We start from the raw sequence: 20,211 nt of genomic DNA, 5'->3' as shown, positions 1-20,211 counted from the left end.
TTTGTACATTTTTAAAGACACTGTAGCCTGTTTAGAGGTTTTGTCTGAATCTGTCTTTTACGGCCTATCTGTAATCTTTTCTGTCGGCATGAGCAAAACTTAACCCACTATGCTGCTTAGCTCATGGTGTGCTGGCAACTGGCTCACACTGGTGGCTCAAGGCCGCAGGCAGCAGCCAGGAGACATGTCTCTGTACCATGGCTAGCCTGAAAGATAGGAGACTAGGAAGCTGCATGTGGCTGCGTTTTTGTGTATTTATAACTTTTTTTTTTTTAAAGCTTTCTGAGGTCTTATGTGTATGTAGGTGCTGCACATTTGGGCGCCATTTGTAGGCACACTTTTCTGTCCTGGCCTCCCACTTCCAAATAAGCAGAAATTTATTATTAATTATGTTCAGCAGATAGCTTAGACTTGTTTTTAACAAGCTCTTATAACTTAACACATTTCTATTAATCTATGTGCTGCCCCAAGGCTTTTACCTCATGCACATACTTCCCATCCTGTCTGCTCTGTGTCTCATGGCATCTCTGGAGACCCCTCCTGCTTCTTCTTCTCAGCATTCTTAGTCTGGTTCTCCTGCCTAACTTTATCCTGCCTAGCTATAGGCCAGTGAGCTTCTTAATTAAAGCAATCAGAGACTATGGGGGCCCAGCCCCTCGATAGTCCCCTCCCAGGGTCTGGGAAGAATCTACAACCAGCTGATCATTTAATCTTTGATGATATGAAATGAATCTATGTACACGAAATTCCTTGGTCCATACACTTTATTATTCTGTCAGTTCTCTCTCTACACAGCTTCTATTCTGCTCTCATGCCTAGCTCCTTTCTTGCCTGATTTGTCTCTACCTTTATCTGCTGTCTCCTCTAAGTTCTATCTTAATTCTCTCATTAGTTCTGCCCCATCTAGGTTCTCATCCATCCAATTCCTTTCCATCTTAGCTCCTCTCCCATCTCCTTCTTTCTCATCTTGTTATTCCCCAGCTGGCTCTTCAACTTCTATCCTGTTCCTCTAGTACTCTCTTCTAGCCCTTCAATCTAGTTCTTCACCATCTAGTTAGTTCCTTTCCAGTTCTTACCCATCTAGTTCTTCCATTCTCTTTTCTCTTCTCCATCTCGTCAAGTCCTCTCTCCCAAAATTCTAAGTCTCCTTATGTCTCTCAGTTTTTTTCAAGTGTCTCAGGTATTCAGTTATAAAAACCAAGCAATAGCAATCCTCTGGCTGAGTACAGTCACCAGGCTTGAGTTCTTACAGGGTCCTAAAGGCAGACAAGAGTTTTCCTCGGGGAGTGACCATCAGGTTTTCTTTTACAACCCAAAAAGGGAGTGGTAAAGGAGGTCAACTGAGAGCTAATGATAGGTTAGTATATCAAGAAAAGGGGATCTATGTGCTCAGTCTACATTCCTAGAAGTGGTTAGGTAAGACGTTAGGAGTCTATAATGTTAGTAAGGCTGTATAAGAAAGAAGAGTCTCAGCTTAAATTGCACAAGAAATAAAGTTATCTGCCTGACCTAGGAGACAGGCGTTGTGTCCATAAGGGTGTTACCTTAGTTCACGAGATCGTTTGGCCTTGGATGCTTGATAGGTATTTTAAATAAATACACTGTTTGGAGTTCTTGGAACCACACATAGCATACAAGAAAATCATTGTGGGAATCGGTGAATATATATACAAAAGCTAAAATATCACCAAGACTTCTTAAGCCATGGCTTGACCTTCAGAAAGTCCTTGACCTTTCCAAGTAGTAGCTTTTGTCATAGTAGCTGGATTCCATACATTTGCCTGCTGCTTGCAGCACAATCAGTGATATATATTCACACAGTGTAAAGGAAGATTCCACAATGAGCCATCTTTACTGGCCCATAATATCAACTGCTATGCATTGATTTTCATTTATTCACAAAGGCCCTTGACAACCACAAATCTACAAAAAATAATTTATTAATAAAGGATAGCAGATCATTCTGTAACTTCAGCATCCTCGGCTCCTTCACTCTCTTCTGCTTCAGTGGCTGACGATTTCGGGACGGGTGTGATTTCTTCCTTGGTCCCCCTGGAAGAAGAGCAAGGCCAAGGCTTTCAGATTTTGAAATGTGCAACTTGCCCTAAGCTCTTTATTTGTGCTAGACATTTACCAAGATATATCATGAATGGTAATTTCCTCCTCTGTAGAGAACTCCTTGGACTGCAGATCCTCAGTCCCGCTTTTCTTTTCTGTGTCACATTTGAATATATTTGTAAGCCACTGTGGCCACCTTAACCAGGCAAATCTTTCCTAGGAAACAGAAAGGGAGACATTAGTTCTGCTAAACCTGCCTTCTCCAGCCACAGCACCGAGTCTCAGGCTTACCTGACTCTTACTGTCCTTGTAGGATTTCTTACTCCTTGGAAGAAAACACATGCAGAAGACAGTTAGTAGTGATTGTGTCATGTGTGTGTGTGTGTGTGTGTGTGTGTGTGTGTGTGTGTCTAGGGGATATTTTGGCTCTCCCAATAACAAAAATCACCCCAGCACTGGGACTTGAAAACAATTCCATGCATGTCTGGCTTCTAGGAACTTTCCAAGTCTGTTCTAAGGGCCCCACAATGCCTCTGGGGAGATCTTTGGATGTGGCTTGTCTTGGAGCATAGCCAAGGCACCAGCATGACAATAGCTCCACTTATCCTTTTCAACAAACATATCCCTTTGAAGAAGCCACCCTGGGCAGGAGCATTTTGCCCTCCTTCAGACCAACTCTCCCATGCGGACTTGCTGAGGTGAGGGAGGGGCCGCTCCTGTTTGTCTAGCTGCTTTATCCTCCAAGTGCAATGCCCAGGTTCACAGCACAACTGGCAGACTCACAGAATTTCATCCTGCAGACTGCCTCTGATGAGTGGGTCATGAGAACAGTTTAAAGGGCTTGACTGGCTGAGCATGATGGATCATACCTATAATTCCTGTACTTGGGAGGCTGAAACAAGAGTTCGAGGCCAGTTGGGCCATGGTGGCACACACCTTTAATCCTAGCACTCGAGAGGCAGAGGCAGGCAGATCTCTGTGAATTTGAGGCCAGCCTCGGCTACATAGTGTGTTCCAGGCCAGCCTAAGTGTGAAATACTGTCTCAAAAAAAAAAAAAGGCAGTAAAGTATATGACTAGCACCAACACACACACACACACACACACACACACACACACACACACACACACACACTAGCTATCTTTTCTCAATCCAAGGACAATTAGAAAACTCAGAGTGCACTTTCCAGACATATATGCTATACAGATTTGAAATGAAACATGACCAAAGCCTGAGCACAGCTGAATTAAAAACTAGGCCCCACCAGGGAGAATGGTCCTCTTCCTGACATGCCCTAGAGAGTGACCACAGGACCAGAAATTTCCTCCATTCTCCTTCACTTCCTCACAAGAAGGAAGGTAACTAGTGTCCATATTTTCTCCCAGCTTTAGTTCTACGAGGTTTGTGTCATTCCTAAGAACAGGCTCAAAAGGTGGCCAACAGGATGAGAAGATGCGTTTTCCTCCTCTCCTAGGAAGGTCTCATGTTCTACTCACAGCCCTGCACTGTAACACTGTGGCTCCCCTTCTTCTTCCCCAAAGCATCCAATTCTGGAGTCTCGGGTTGGAGCAGACAACACCAGCACAGGGGTACAGCCCAAACCTATGGATTTCTACCCTTGTGCTTGGAGGCCTGGAGACACCAGAGGCATCCATGCTAGTTCCTGGTGCCTCTCTGGGAGCCAGGCAAAACAACAGAGAAGATAATATTCTTTCTGGCCATTTTCTCCCTGTCAGATGAGGGAATTAGGTGCATCCCGAGTTCTCTGCTAACTCTCATGTTCTCCTTGAAAGACTGTCTCATATTTACCCTGTGGACTTTTCTTCATCTCCCTCTTTTGTTCTGTGTGAATAAACCTGTTTGGGAAGAAAAAACAATTCTGACTGTAACAATGACGGATGTCTCTAAATCCTTTTACTCACCTAAAGTCTTACCTGCTCAGCGAGCACAGGAGCCTGTGCTGCAGTTGTCTCTTCACAATACCAACCTTCAGGTTTCGCTTAATACGTTGTACTGATTATTTTAGATAAAATTCAGCAAACAATTACTAATAAAAATAATTTCTGAGCCGGGCGGTGGTGGCGAACGCCTTTAATCCCAGCACTCGGGAGGCAGAGCCAGGCGGATCTCTGTGAGTTCGAGGCCAGCCTGGGCTACCAAGTGAGTTCCAGAAAAGGCGCAAAGCTACACAGAGAAACCCTGTCTCGAAAAACCAAAAAAAATAATAATAATAATAATTTCTGTTAAAAGTGAAAAGCATGCTTTTTTTGGTGTGGTTTTTTTTTTGGGGGGGGGACAGAGTTTCTCTGTTTAACAGTCCTGACTGTCCTGGAACTTGCCCTGTAGTGCAGGGTGGTCTGGAACTCACAGAGATCTGCCTGCCTCTGCCTCCCGAGTGCTGAGATTAATGGTGAGCACCACCATGCCCAGCTGGCCAAAAAATATTTTTAAGTTCATCAATGTATATACCCAAAGTCTAAACAATGGCATTGTCTGAAAAATTAAGAACATTCACGCCTGCACGCAGAATGGCTTCTCACGTCAACACAAACTAGACACTCTGAGTGCAGCAGTAATGCAGATGTAGAGTATCTGAGAGTAAACTTGGAGATGTGAAGTCCTATGTGATAAGAGCTCCACAACCCTTCTGTAGGACATCAAGAAGAAATGACAGGCCAGCCTTGTCTATGGATTCAAAAACTACAAGAGCCACACCCAAGAGATGGCTCAGCTGCAACCGCACCTAACTATGTGAGTTCAATCTCTGGGGTCGGTCCACTTGGTGGAAAGGCAAGAGCTGACTAACCTCCCTATAGCCTCCATGTGTGTGCCCACTGCACAGCAGATGAACTGTTTGTTTTGAGACAGGGTATTACTGTGTAGCCCTGGCTGGACTGGAATGCTCTGTTTATATTAGACTGACCTTGAACTCACAGAGATCTGTTTGTCTCTGCCTCCCAACTCATAATTTTTTTTTTTAAATTTAAAAAGCCAAGGTGGGAGAGATGACAGATCAGCAGTGAAGAGCACATGCTACTCTACCAGAACACTTTGGTTTGATGTCCAGCACCCAACATGGCAGCTTACAATGTTACTGTCTGTAACTCCAGTCCCAGGAGTCCCAAAACCCTCTTTTGGGCCTCTGAGGGTATTACGTGCATGTGGTGCACAGACATACACACAGGCAAAACACCCAAATACACATACACACACATGCACACATGCATGTATGAAAAATAAAAATAATAAATCTGCAAAAAATAAAAAAAATAAAATCTGCAAAAAGAAGATTGAAAAATTATATATTAACTTAGGAGGAAAGAGATTCCCTGCCTCAATCCTACTAAACAAAAATAGATAAATTTTAGAAGGGCTAAAAAATAGAAATAACTGCTGGGTATGATGGTGTATGTGATCCTACCACTAGGGAGGTGGAGGCAGGAGGATAAAGGGTTGAAAGCCAGGTTACATAGTGAGTTTCAGGCTAACCTGGGCTACATCAGACCTTGTCGCAAAGAAACAAACAAGAAAAATCAAGAGAGAGACATGTACAAATGACAAAATAGTGCTAGGAAAGTGCTGGAAAGCAGTACCAGAATGTGCCTGGATTCCCTGAGGTGGCAAAGCCTCTATAATGACAGCATAACTCACACGGAGGGAGGCACAGGCTGGTAGATGAGTGGCTTCCTCTAGACACTCTCCTTCTCCACTGGGTGGTTTTTCCATGCAATGTATTAACGCTTTGGGTGGTTTCATTGTACCCCCACACTCCAATACTTCCTGTTGGTCTCTAAGGAGGTGAAACTGACCAGTGGTGTGTGTGAAGGGTTAGGTGCAGGCTTCAGGATCAGGGGACAGGGCGCTTTACTCTTGGTTTGGCCACTCTTTCATCCTAGGAGAGACTTGATAAGCTCTTCCTTCCCTGAAGGAGTCTGTGATTCCATCAGACAATGAATGGAGAACTCTGTCCTGTGCTCGGTAGGCACAGTGCTGACACTCCTAAGGATGCCAAAGACAGTGTGCAGACCCACCCAAGGCTTCTGCCTCTGGAGCTGGGACTAGAGAGCTCTGTTCCTCCACACGTTTATTTTTAGAACTACTATTTTCTCCATCATCATTTCTTTAAGGTAAAAAGTAGTAAGCTTTCATTACTTGACAACCAAACAGTCAGACAGTTGTTCTGCTATCATTTCTTCATCTTTCACCACTGACTAACCTATTAACGGGTGACATTTCAAAAGTCTGAGTGTTGGCTGGAGAGATGGCTCAGAGGTTAAGAGCACTGGCTGCTCTTCCAGAGGACCTGAGTTCAATTCCTAGCAACCACATGGTGGCTCACAGCCATCTGTAATGAGATCTGGTGTCCTCTTCTAGCCTGAAGTCATACATGCAGACAGAACACTGTATACATAATAAATAAGTAAATCTTTGGGGTTGGGGATTTAGCTCAGTGGTAGAGCACTTGCCTAGCAAGCACGAGGCCTTGGGTTCAGTCCTCAGTTCTGGGGAAAAAAAAGGACAAAATAACAATCAAAAGCCTTAGTGTCTGGGAATGCAGCGTATGCTCAGCGTGCACAGGCTGTGGGTAAGTCTGCAGACCCCAGTCCCTGTGTTCAAATGACTGGAGCACTGGTCTGTCCATCGCTCTTCTCCGTCTGTCACTCTTTCATATCTCTCTCTCTCCTCTCTCTCTCTCTCTCTCTCTCTCTCTCTCTCTCTCTTTTTCGAGACAGGGTCTCTCTGTGTAGCTTTGGTGCTGTCCTGGATCTCACTCTGTAGACCAGGCTGGCCTCGAACTCACAGAGATCTGCCTGCCTTTACCTCCCGAGTGCTGGGATTAAAGGCGTGCACCACCACTGCCCGGCTCACCTCTTTTTTTTAAAGACAGCATTTCATATATTCCTGGCCTGACTTCACTAGACTGCTGAGAATGATTGTGAACTCTGGCTCACTCTGCTTCTCTTTTCCAAGAGCTGGGACTACAAAGGCGTGCCAAACATCTTTCTCTGATGCTATTTGAAGTAAGTACTGGATTGTATCATTCCTCATAGTGGAATTGATGGAATGCTTCATTTATCTTCTTTGAATACCACTGCTATCTACTACAGGCAAAACACTGGGTATGCTTACTGTTCTCACAGAACCTATCATCTAAATTGGTAGAAGAAATAATGAAAGTATGAATATATGCAAGCACAGGGTGAAGTGTAAACACAACTAAAGAGCAATGGAGGATTTCACAGAGATTTCCCGGGAGGTCACAACCACAGTAGGAGTGGAGGTGCTGTCTCTACAGTGGCCAGAGGACATCCTCTGCCGTCCACACTCAAAATTCCACCATCCTCACCGACAGAGAACTCTCCATTGCTCCCACAGTGTCTCACACCAACACCACCCCTCTGACACCAAATCAGAATGTTACATAATGACCTGACATTGAGGAGCCCTGCTGCACAGACAGAATACCTGTGAACACACAGGGACATTACTTGTACACAGAGGGTAAATGACTCAGGTTTTCAGTTCGCAGATTCTAAATCTATTACACAGACAGGGTACATTCTAGACACATGAATGTACTGTTGTCCTTACCTCAATGAGACAGAAAATGATAATCAAAACTGTCACGACTCCAGTTACAGATACTGCCAAGATGACTTTGTTGTTGTAGCTGAATCCTGGAACTTGTTTTGCACGCTGGAATATATAAAATAAGTGAATGGACATTTGTGTGGTTGTTAAAAACTAATAAAGAAAAAAGAACGAGAGAAGGTGAAGGCTACCTGTGCATGGTAACTTATGTATATAATCTAGCATTTGGAAGCTAAGCTAGGAGGACTGATAGGAGTTCAAGGACAACCTAGAACACCAGGTGAGTTCCAGGCTACCCTGGATTAACATTAAGACTTTGACTCAATAAAACTAAGAGCTGGGCTTGGCAAGGTGGCACACACTTTTAATTCCAATACTCTGGAGGCCGAAGAAGGTGAATCTCTGTAAATTCAAGGCCAGCCTGGTCTACACAGCATTTCCAGGCTACATAGTGAGACACTGTTTCAAACAAAACAAAATAAGACAAAACAAAACTCCCCAACCAAACAATAAACAAAAGCAAAACTATGGGCTACAGCATATAGCTTAGTGGTCAGGTCCTTGCATATTATGTATACAAAGTTCTTAATTTAATCCCCAATACTATAAAACAAAATGATAGTAAGAAAAAAATGCTAATAAAAATTTTCTACTTCAGTAGCTCGCTGATTCTAAAAGAACATAACAAATCGAACATGCTACCTATCTAATGCAATTATTGTATTTTGTGTTTTAGGCTGGCTTCTGTCAATAAATTTAGAAGCACTGTGGGAATCACTGTCTCAGCTGGGCTAGAGTTGTGTGGCCAATACAAGATCTGGAGTTGGGAGCCCCTGGTGTTTCTGCTTGAATGACTGAGAAGGCAGGGACCCCATGTTCCGGCACTGTTCTCACCTGACTTGGTTCCAGGTGGGATTCTGAGGTCTCATTGAGGTAGTTCTCATTTTTCCACTGCTCTGTATCCCATTCGGTCCTGGAAAACTTGAATTCTTGTTGCTCACTGAGAAGCTTCATCAGGAGCCCTGTTCTGGAGATGAGCTTGGCACAGGACAGTTGCACTTCGGTGTCAGTGCAGTCCATCTTCAAAGTCCTGATAACATGAGAAATAAGCTTCCTCACGTCATTGTTGGGGATGAGGGGCTGCAGCTGCTTGTTTAGATGAGATTCAAAGTGTTCACCTGGTGACATCACCAATGGGTACTCATATTCTTTGAAATGGGAATGTTTCTGAGACCCCAAGATGAATTCTAAATGTGGGTCACTGATTTGCTTAACTGTTGGAATTACATAGGATGTAGGCACATTAGAATATACAACAGGATTCTCAGAGGGTATGTTTTCTGATACAGCTTCTTCAGGCATCATGGCGGTTGGTTCGAGGATGTTTTCTTCAGTATTATCTGTTGCAGCCTGATTTTCTTCAAGCGGTTTTTCTGTAGAAGGTTCTAAAGCAGCATATAATTCTGAAATAGGCTTTTCTGCATAACTCAGGTCTCCTAAAGATGAAAAGACCCCTCCAGCAGGGGAATTTACCAGGCTCCTCATTACAGAGGATGCTGGTTTCTTTGCAATCAACTGGAAATGAGATTTTTTCTTCCTAAGGTTTCGATGTCTCTCTTCAGACTGTAAATTAGGATTAGACCCCTTCGTTCTTTTCACATTGGCATTTGCACTTTCTAAAACATAAATGGTGTAAGACAAGTCTTTTCGTCTGTCTATGAACTCAGGTAGAGACTTTGTAGTGGGAGCCTCGTCCACCAGAGACTGTTTTGGGGAAGAAGACACTGCCTCCCTGTGTTCCTTTGGGAGCAAGGGCTCTGAGTGGAAAGAATTTCCCACTGACTTCCTGGGCTTCTGCCCCAGATGGAGCTGCTGCAGCTCTGTTGTGGGTGGGCTCCTGAGCTGCCCGTCTTTGGCGATGTTCTCCACAGGTGCCTGGTCACTCTGCTTGCTCCACAGGCTCTTGGCACTCACGTCCTTGAAATGCCTTTTCTGTATGCTTCCTGTCCCCTTGAGCACTCTGTTCATCCTGTGGAGCCTTTTCTCTGCCTTCTCAATCTCTGCAAGACTGCTTTTCTCTGCCTGGGCAGGTTCCCATCTCTTTTCAAATATTTCTCGCTTAAATTTTTTACCTAAATTATTATACTTCTCCTTCTGTACAACAGTTTTCCCTTCCTTTTTAACCTCATTAATTTCTGCATCTAACAAATTTTCTAGAAAATAAAGTTTATTCAATTTATTTTTGTAAGTGAAGTTACCGGACTCGGATTCATTTTTAAGAGGAAGACTTTCTGTATCATTCTGCACAGATCCCAAGGAATTATCTGAATCTTGTTCATGAGAAAACAGCAGTTTAATGTATGGTAACATTGTTGACACTACATCTTCCAGATTCCCCTCAGAAAAGTACGGCAGTATGTAATTCAGGGCACTCATGACGTCATTTTCATCACTAAAGTTGATCTCTTCTTCCATGGAGCTGGAGGAATTGGCATTTTCTTTGTCTGAATAGCCCTTCTCTGGTTCAATAATGAGTTCCATGGTGGTGTTCTCCTTCCGGGTCTGCAACACCTTCATGAATGGTCCTTCTGGGTTCCCTATAGATGCTTCTTCAACTATCAAAAAGGAAGAGATTGCCTTTAGTCAGAGAATACTTTAGCCCTTTCTCAGTCCACAGCCATACACTGTAATCAAATAAATTATGGGCCAGCAAATACTGGTGTGCCATTCGTGTTTGTGGGGAAAAAACCTAATCTTAATCCCGTGAAATGACAGGAGCAGAAAGAGAGTGTCACTGGCAAAGCAGCCACCTACTGGGAACACTACACACTGTGCACACAGGAAGTCTATTAAGACAGCCAATGGATCAGTAGAGACCCTGGGCCTTAAGACAAAGCCAGCCTCTCTGCAAGTCTGACTGACCTGCAGAGAACCTCCTCAGGTTCCTACACATTCACATCATCCTGCCTCAGAGTCCAGAGGCCCATTAGGCTTCCTCTCTTCATCTTTTCAATGTGCCCTGTGTTGACACACCCCACCGCTGACCACGATGATTGACATTCTTTGACAGGAGTGAGGGCAGAAATGCTAAAGCAGCTGCCTTTCATTCACATCTGGATGAATGTTCTTCTCTACCTACCCACCAATTTCTTCCTGTTACCATATTGCTCTGTTGCCATGTATTCTAGCTCCTGGAACAAAAGCATCCTTTCTGTGTATCTTCCTGGTTCTTCCCTTATATTTGAGGGGAGGGGGTTATGAAGTACAGGTGAAGACATATTTAATGTCCTGGGTTTATCCTTATGCACAATCCATTTACAGAACAACAGCAATTTCTAGATAAATATTACTCAAAGTCATAAAATGTCCAAGGTCAGAGCTATTCTTGTCTGAAGCCTATTCTCATTCATTGCTCATTATTCTAGCTCCTTATGGGAACAAATCAAAGCTTCTGGTAGTATGAAGGTCAAGTGGACCACTGTGTAGCTGTGTTTCTTTCCCAGGAGAATTAAGAGGATTTTGGGTGGTAGCGAGGGCCCAAGGGAGCGGTGAAAGGAAAAATGTGGGTCTGTGGACAGCCTAGAATTAGGGAAAGATAACTCAAGCATGAGGTGACAGCAGTTGACACTTCTGATGTGTAAAAGAAGTGAAATGCTTGCCATTTCTGGGGAAGAAGAGAATAATGTAATTGGTTAAAACTTTTTTTTAATTAAAAATAAGTAACATCTTATTTATATAGATAGTCAAATGCTAATTCTATTTATCTTCCCCAGACCAAGGCTAAAGGCATGCATTCAAGTTATTCAGACAAGAAAACTGTCATATTTCGGGGTGAAGTTAATGCTAACAAACTAATATATAGAAAAATATTTTAGGGCTGAGCACAAGCTATTCCATGGAGCTAAATCCTGGTTCCCTTTTAAAATAAAAAAAAATGAGATAGATTCTCATTCAATTGCTTAGTCTGGCCTTGACCTTAGTTCATCTTACTTCAGTCTCCTAAGTAGCTGGGATTACTGCCACATGCCACCACATTCAGTTTAGAAAAACACTTAAAATTACCTGAATGATCTGGTGATAGAAAGGCCTGAGGTTAAAAGCAAGTAGAGAATTGGTCAGTGTCGACATGGAAGAGCTCTTTGCTCCATTATCAGAGTGAGGCAGCACTCACTGGTCATATAGAATAGAAGCTCTCACATTCTAAATGAAAAGGTACCACTTATAAAATTACAAAAAGAAACTAAACACAATCCATCTAGAGATGTCCAAAAGGCAGGAGTCATTTGAGACTGATGTCCACAAAGCCAGCATACAGAGTGCGGTGCACTACATGCCTGTGTGATCATGGGAAGCAAGGTACCAGGCAGACAGCATCGTGCAGAGTCTGTGGTCCTTTATGTTATCCCTCCCCCATTCACTCCTTTCTCTTGCTCTTTCTGCAAATGGAACAGTTCTATTTTTCAATCATGCAATAATAGCTGAGAGCCCAACTTTCAGCAAAGAAGTTATAGATGAATGAATAAAAATAAGCAATTATTTTCAGTTAATACTTTTCATAACTAGTTAAAAATTAAGGCATAAAATTAGAAACATTTATCAGGAAGAGACTCACGACAATGTGTGGTGTTTATCAGACATCCACTATGACAATGCAGTTTGACTGTCTTGCAGACAATCTCAATATCAGTTTTATATTTGCAGAGGCAGCAGACCATGTGTTTAGGTAAGACCCTATAAACAGAAAGACAGAACACTGGTTTACTGAAAAAGCCTTACTGAGGTGCAGAAGAGGCAGGCCAAGGCCACCACAGCGTTGGAGAGGAAGGAATTCTTGAGGCACGTGGCGTGGGCAGTTGGGTGGGGACTCAAAGGCAAATTGCTGCTCTCTGAAACTGAAAATCATCATGGAGGAGGACAGAGGTGCTCAAAGAAGGGCGAGTGTCAGGGTGTCAGTGTCAGTGTCTAAAACAAAGGTGACGGGAACAGAACTAGGTGACATGGATGGAAGAAGCCTCTCCTCCCAGCTCAAGTCTCACTCGGTTGGTCATGAACAGGAAGAAGGGCCTGGGCAAGCCTCCAACCTAGGGATACTTTTCCCTATTCCTGTTATTAGAATATTAGAGATTATGCAAGGCCTAAAATAGCCTACTTTAACCCATACTTCACGGTTAACTGGCAGCATGGATCACTCTGACCAAATCTGGATTATTTTTGTGTTCCAATGAATAAGGGCTGTGGTGCAGCTCTTTGGTATGGTGTTTGTGCAGCAGTAAAAGGACCTGGATTTGATCACACACACACACACACACACACACACACACACACACACACACACACACACACACACACACACACACACTTTGGGAGACACAAAGAGAAAGTGAGAACAAAGGAGGGATAATAAATAATACAATGTAAAGAGAATCTGAATTCCTAATGATACTCAAAAAGAAAAGCAGGGTAGGTCTTGGAGAAAACACTAGCTAACTGATGTGGAAGAAAATTTTGCAACTACCAAGTAATAATTAGTTCCAAAAAGGTTCTCAAAAACAGTCAGGTGAAAGATGTTTGAGAGTAGGACCTTTAAGGTCTCAACAATTCCATAGGTTCATTCTTCCTCCTTCCTTCCTACCTCTTCTCCCTTCTCCTTCTGTGTTTGTTTTTTGAGACAAGGTCTTTCTACGTAGCACTGGCTGTCCTGAAACTTGATATATAGACCCTGCTGGCCTCAAACTCATACAGATCCATGAACTCCTGCCTCCTAAGTGCCACAGCCAGTCTCTAGTTATTCTCAAATTACAACATATAAAAACAATAATTTGAAGATCTTCAACATTCCCCTTTACATGTGATCAAACTCAACATGACAGGTCACTTTAAGTCCCATCAAGAAGGCAGTACAGATATCTGACCTGAATTACTCACAAGGAAACAGACAAATGTTAGATTTGAAGAGATTTAAGGAGTAAGTCATTTCATATAGTATGCATTCACCCTTTATGAAGCAAATGTTAAAATCATAGACCACTCAGAATAGAATTATCCCATAAGACTGAAAAAATTAGCTACAGCAAAAGAAGCTGGTCCTCAGTTACAATGGAAAACATGGCGTAGAGAGGAAGCTAGGGTCATAGAACAATGAATTAGGGCTAGGGGCATGGAAATTTCCCAAAACTAGCTTCTCAATGAAGGTGAGTATGCTGATTTGCAAAGACAGTTTAGATTTGATGATCACACCTTGGCCCTATGCTGTACAGAAACTTTGAATGCTTGGGATAGGGTTGAAGAATCAGGAAAGGTGACTGATTCATTTACTAAAATTATACAAGGCCCCCAAAAAACCCTTCACTGATTTTTTTTTCACAAAAATTGACTTCAGCTGTAAATAAAATGATATCAGACCAAGAAGCTAATAAATATTAATTAAATCTTTGGCTTTTAAAAATGCTAATTTAGAATGCAAAAGGGTGATTAAGGTTTTAAAGGCAAGATCAGCAGAACCCATAGATGAATGGATCTAAAATACAGTTGATATTAGATCTCACACTTAGGATAATAATTGCATAGGAGAAGTAATTTCTAAAAATTTTAATAAAATTCAAAAGGTCAGATATTTTAATTATGGCAAACAAGGTCATCTGAAAAGGGGTTGTAGACAAGGCATTCCTAGAAACAATGTTTTTTCTAGAGGTAGTCCAAACAGAAGCCCAGGCAGAAGGTGTGGCAAAGGCCAACACTGGACTAATGAATGCAGATCAACAAGGGACAGGCAAGGTAACCCTTTGCCATCATGAAATGCCTTAGGGGGCCTCTTACAGGCCCTAATATCAAATTGAGCTCAATCATTCCTTATCAGCATTGGTGAAACTCATCCACAGAGCAATTAAAAGACTTAATGCTTGTTGTTAAAAATCATACTGCTCTGGATGCAGAACAGCTTCAGTAGATAAAACAAAATTTTCAGGAGAGACCATAAAACAAGTATTTTTACAAACTTCTTTAAATGATCAAAGACCAAAGCTAAAAATACAAGTAAATGACATTGTAATTAAATGTTTACTAGACACAGCGTGGATGTAACAATAATTTCTCTAACATTTTGGCATCCAGATTGGCCTCTTCAGGAGGTAAATATTCAGCTTCTAGGAATTGGAACTTTACATCAGGTAAAACAAAGTACAAGGAGGGTCGAACGTAGAGGGCCAGAAGAACAGGTAGGGAAATTAAAGCCATATTTAATTTCCTAATGGCTAACATAGCAATAAATTTATGGGGATGTGATTTGTTACAGCAATGGAAAACCCAGACTAACATTCCTCCAATCTCAGAAAGAAACCATAAAATAAAGAATGCTTCTGAGAAAAATATTAAAAGGTATTATCAAGAACAGTCACGGGCCGGGCGGTGGTGGCGCACACCTTTAATCCCAGCACTCGGGAGGCAGAGCCAGGCGGATCTCTGTGAGTTCGAGGCCAGCCTGGGCTACAGAGTGAGTTCCAGGAGAGGCACAAAGCTACACAGAGAAACCCTGTCTCGAAAAACCAAAAAAAAAAAAAAAAAAAAAAAGAGAATAGTCACGGACTGTTCAGGTTGTACATAAACAACACACAAAACTGGTGATCTTTCACAGGTACTGACAGCCCTACCTTTAAAATGGTTAACTGAAAATCCTGTCTGGGTGGAACAATGACCTTTAACATCAGAAAAATTATGCGTATAAGAACAGTTGGTATAGGAGCAGCTAAATGCTCAACATATTTAAGAATCAACCAGCCCTTGGATTCTCCTATATTTGTCATGAAAAAGAAAGAAATTTCTGGCTAATGGAAAATGGAAACAGATCTAAGAGCCACTAGTAAGATGAATCAGCCAATGGGCTCTTTATAGAGAATTTCCTTGCCTTCTTTATTACCTAAAGGATGGTCTATTATAGTAATTGATTTAAAGACTGCTTTTACTGTACCTTTACAGAAACAGGATAGAGAAAATTTTGCCTTCACAGTACCTATTTATAATTCCTAGCCTGTTAAAAGGTATCAGTAGAAAGTTCTTCTACAAGGGATGTTAAACATTTCCACTTTGTGCCAATATTTTGTATAACAGTCATTGGAAATAATTCATAAACAGTTTCCTCAGTCTATGGATGACATCTTCCTAGCTGATTCAGATGAAGACACCTTAGAGAAAATGTTTAAAAAGTAAAGAAAATTTTGCCTTGTTTGGAATTATAAATTACTCCTAAAAAATACAAAGAGGAGATTCTATTAATTGAGTAGGATATAAGATATCTTTACAAAAAATTCAACCACAAAAAGTACAAATCAAAATAGATCAATTACAAACTCTTAATGATTTTCAAAAATTGCTGGGAGATAATAACTGGCTATGACCCACAATCAAATTAACTACTCATAAAAACTAAGTTATTTCAAACCTTACAAGGTGATAAGGACTTAAATAGTTTAAAAAATTATCAGCTGAGGCTGAGAGAGAATTGGCTTTGGTAGAAGAGAAATCACAGGATGCACATGTGGATCGCTTGAATCCAGAGCTTGATTGTATCCTAGTCACACTACTGTCTACTCATTCTCCTACAGGAATTCTTATGCAGAGAGATGATAGTATCATAGAATGGATATTTTTTACCACACAAAGAGAGTTAAAAAAAAAAGACCTATGTAGAAAAGGTTTCTGAATTGATTCTGAAAGGAAAATTGAGACTTCGCTAATTAACAGGAATAGACACAACAGAAATTGTGGTACCTTTTTACTAATGCTGAAATTTCCTCATTATGGGCAGAAAATGAACATTAGCAAAGAGCTGTCAGTAATTTCTTGGGAGAGAACAGTAACAAATATCCCAAAAGCAAGAGACTTCAGTTTATAAAAAGGACTAATTGGATCCTTCCTCACATTGTACGAGGAACACCAATTTCTGGAGCCCCTACATTCTATACTGATGCAAATAAGTCAGGAAAAGCAGATTATAAGTCAGGAAATTTAAGTGAAGTGGCTAAAAGTCTTTATGATTTGATTCAAAGTCAGCATTATATGCTATTCTCATGGTATTATTAGATTTCCCAGAACCTCTTAATATAGCTCCTGACTCAATTTGCATAAAGAGTTGTTTTACATATTGAAACTGCTAAACTTATTCAGATGATTCAGAATTAACTTCGTTATTTATTCAATTACAAGAAATAATCAAAAATAGAAATCATCCATTGTATATAACAGATATCAAATCGCATATGGTTAAAGGTAATGATGAAATTGATCAGCTATTGGTAGGAATTGTGCTAGAAACCTCAGGATTTCAGAAGAAACACCATGATAATAGCAATGGTTTGAAAAAAGATTTTTCTATCACTTGGCAACAAGCCAAGGTAATTATAAGGAAATGTCCTACTTGTTCTTTGTATAACCAAACTCTACTACCTGCAGGAAGTAACCCAAAAAGTAACCAAAGAAATAAAATTTGACAAATGGATATGTTTCATTTTTGTGGAGTTTGAAAAATTAAAGTATGTGAACCATACCATAGATAAATATTCAAGATTTCAATGGGCAATGGCTTTGAGTTCTGAAAAGGCTGATTCTGTAATTACACATTTATTAGAAGTTATGATCATTATGGGAATACCTGAACAAATTAAGACTGACAATGTTCCAGCATATGTCTCTAGTAAAATGAAACCGATTTTTGCATATTGCAACATAAAGGATATTACAAGTATACTACACAATCCTAGAGGACAAGCAGTTATAGAAATATCTAATTATACTTCAAAAGAAATGCTCAATAAACAGAAGGGGATAATGAAGACCCTCAGAGATAGATTGCACAATGCTTTATTAACTTTAAATTTTTTAAATGCTAATGAGAAAGGAACAACAGCTGTGGAGAGACAATAAATAGTAGAAAAAACTGCTGAACTAAAGCAGCCTGTATACTCTTAGGATGTGTTGATCTCAGAATGGAAACCAGAACATGTGTTATGTTGGGGAAGGGGTTTTGCTTTTATTTTTCACAGTAGAAAAAAAAGCTATAGATACCATCAAGATTGGTAAAGAGTAGATTCAAACAAGAGAGACTTCTTGATTAGGAGAGGCGATAGTTCATCAAACATCGTGGCCATTCAATCTAAACTAACTTAAAAGGCTATCAAGCCAGGCGGTGGTGGCACATGCCTTTAATCCCAGCACTCGGGAGGCAGAGGCAGGTGAATAGCTGTGAGTTCGAGACCAGCCTGGTCTACAAAGCGAGTTCCAGGAAAGGTGAAAAGCTACAGAGAAACGCTGTCTCAAAAAAAAAAACAAAAAACAAAAAACAAAAAAAAAAAAAGGCTATCAAATGCCTTTCATTTGATCAGATATAATCTGCCAAAAAGAGAAACTCCTCAAAGTCAGAGTTGGGGCAGGCTTCTGTTTTTGTCTTTCCAGGAGAATAAAAGTATCCAAGGAATCTGAAGACTACTGGACAAATGAGACATCTGAAGAAGAAGATGAATCATCCAGAGAAAATGTCCCAAGAAAAGGAGTAAACTGGCCTACTGGTATGTCACATTTCCAACAGAATAAAATTTCATAAATCTTCCTAAATGCTTGTTTCTGCTGTTCTTTACAGACATATAATGCAAATGGTCTTTTTGTAGTCCCAATTCATTTAAAAATTAAAGCTAGCTTTGGAGTTGGAGCATGACTCTCTCCTTCTCTAAATCCAAGCGAGCGTGTTAAAGAAAAATCCAAAATCTCTGTCTCATGTCAAAAGAGCCACCTGGTGTGGGACAGAAAAAAACTAAAATTAAGGGACTATTCTATTGTCACCAATCTTATAATCCTTTGGTTTTAGACTCTTTAACGCTTTTCTTAAGATATAAATATATATATATATATATATATATATATATATATATATATATATATATATATATATATATAAAACTTTCTGACAGATATTAAAAGTCAAATAGAGCCGGGTAGCGGTGGCACATGCCTTTAATCTCAGCACTCAGGAGGCACAGCCAGGCGGATCTCTGTGATTTCGATGCCAGCCTGGTCTACAGAGCAAGATCCAGGACAGGCACCAAAACTACACGGAGAATCCCAGTCTCAAAAAACAAACAAACAAACAAGTCACATAGAGCATTAATTCCAGAAACAGGCTTCATCTAGCTTCCTGTAGGTGATTTCGGGCTTGAGTCTGAAGCAGGTAACTAGGAATTAAGTTTGTGCACTCTGCATGTACTTAACAAATTATGGTCCTTTAACCTCTCAGAGATCTGCTGCATATGACATTTAAAAAAGTTTAAGTTTTCTGCAGTGATCTATGACCATTCCTGGCAGTAACAGTTGAGGTCTCTAAGAAGATGATGGGGTCCCACAACAACGAATCCACCTGGATTGTAGTAATGCCACTAAGCTGACAAACACCACCCAAAGATCAGCTTTGGACTACAAACTGCTCAGGACAACTTAACATCAGTTAGCTAAGATGGTAGAGCCTTGTAGACTACTCCAATCAGGACTGCAGATAAGCCCTGCACTTTCCCATCACACAGAGACTGGACAACAGCTAGCTCTCCTAGGACTTGACCACTATCTCAATTTTCTTGGGGTAGCTTAAAGATGCAGTTACCACCAGACAGCAGGAAGTAATTTTAAGAACATGATGCCCACATTCCCAAATGATGGTGTGAGTGGTTTTTGGTCGTTCAGTGGATTATAGATATTTGTCATCATTTGGGGGGGCGTTGGTTGCAAGTTGTTATTGGTCATAGTCAGGGAGGAAACTAAGCAAAGGAGATTAGATTCTGAGATCTCGTTCTGAAAAGAAAAATGGGAGTATAGGAATGACAAAATGGGAATATAAGATGGTAGGATAAAAGGGTACATTATTGAATCTTTTAAACTAAAAAGGCAAATACTAATCTTAAATATTTTATATCTGTATGAATTTTTGTATATTGATGCAAATTTAAGGTTATTTTTGTTATACTGTATATATGTTTCTACTCTTGTTTAAGGTATTGTACCTATGCAGCCCATTCAACAACATAATGTAAAATTCTAGTCCTTGAAAGTCGTTGTTACAAACTATTTAGGATAATTAAGAAATACAGGTTAGTAGCTAGTCAACTAACGATCAAATCTATGGCCCTGTTAGGTATATTTTCAAGGTCAAACAGATATATTTTAGATAGACAGATGGTCTTCAAACACTTCAGGAACCTACAAAATATGGCACTTAAGGTTTTTTGTTGTTGATGTTTGGCTTGGTTTTGGTTTTGGTTTTTCGAGACAGGGTTTCTCTGTGTAACAACCCTAGCTGTCCTGGAACTACTTCTGTAGACCAGGCTGGCCTGGAAAAAGAGATCTGCCTGCCTCTGCCTCCCAAAGTGCTGGGATTAAAGGTGTGTGCCACCACTACCCTGCCATTAAGATGTTTTAATAACAAGGCTTTTCATGACAGAGAGACACATCTGCTTATGGAAGCACCAATTTACTTCAAAAAAGGATGGGCCTCAAAGAACCTCCATATGGAGTTTGCTTTCATTGTGG

At 40.8% G+C, this 20,211-nt stretch overlaps 1 protein-coding gene across 6 annotated transcripts in view; it reads right to left on the bottom strand.

Annotated features, from left to right (window-relative positions):
• Positions 1-1,920: 1,920 nt before the first annotated feature.
• LOC128122392 (mucin-17-like) overlaps positions 1,921-20,211 on the bottom strand; it is a 58,128-nt gene continuing 39,837 nt past the window's right edge. For 4 of the 6 annotated variants that reach the window (XM_052757932.1, XM_052757928.1, XM_052757929.1 and 1 more), the window contains 7 exons: positions 12,263-12,381; positions 8,545-10,265; positions 7,651-7,755; positions 3,868-3,914; positions 2,350-2,383; positions 2,135-2,274; positions 1,921-2,052 (listed from right to left, as the gene is read on the bottom strand). In XM_052757932.1, the coding sequence (XP_052613892.1) occupies positions 1,959-2,052; positions 2,135-2,274; positions 2,350-2,383; positions 3,868-3,914; positions 7,651-7,755; positions 8,545-10,265; positions 12,263-12,381 (2,260 nt within the window). In that variant the 3' untranslated portion in view covers positions 1,921-1,958. Of the gene's footprint in view, positions 2,053-2,134; positions 2,275-2,349; positions 2,384-3,867; positions 3,915-7,650; positions 7,756-8,544; positions 10,266-11,712; positions 11,738-12,262; positions 12,382-20,211 lie in introns of those variants that run through there. The other 2 variants (XM_052757931.1, XM_052757933.1) reach the window with 2 other exon arrangements.

The sequence above is a fragment of the Peromyscus californicus genome, unplaced genomic scaffold, assembly GCF_007827085.1.
Source record: "Peromyscus californicus insignis strain IS unplaced genomic scaffold, ASM782708v3 Scaffold_3__1_contigs__length_106647218, whole genome shotgun sequence".
NCBI classification, from domain to species: Eukaryota; Metazoa; Chordata; class Mammalia; order Rodentia; family Cricetidae; genus Peromyscus; species Peromyscus californicus.
Note: the sequence above shows the minus strand (reverse complement) of the source record. Positions and strands in the feature narration are given on the sequence as shown.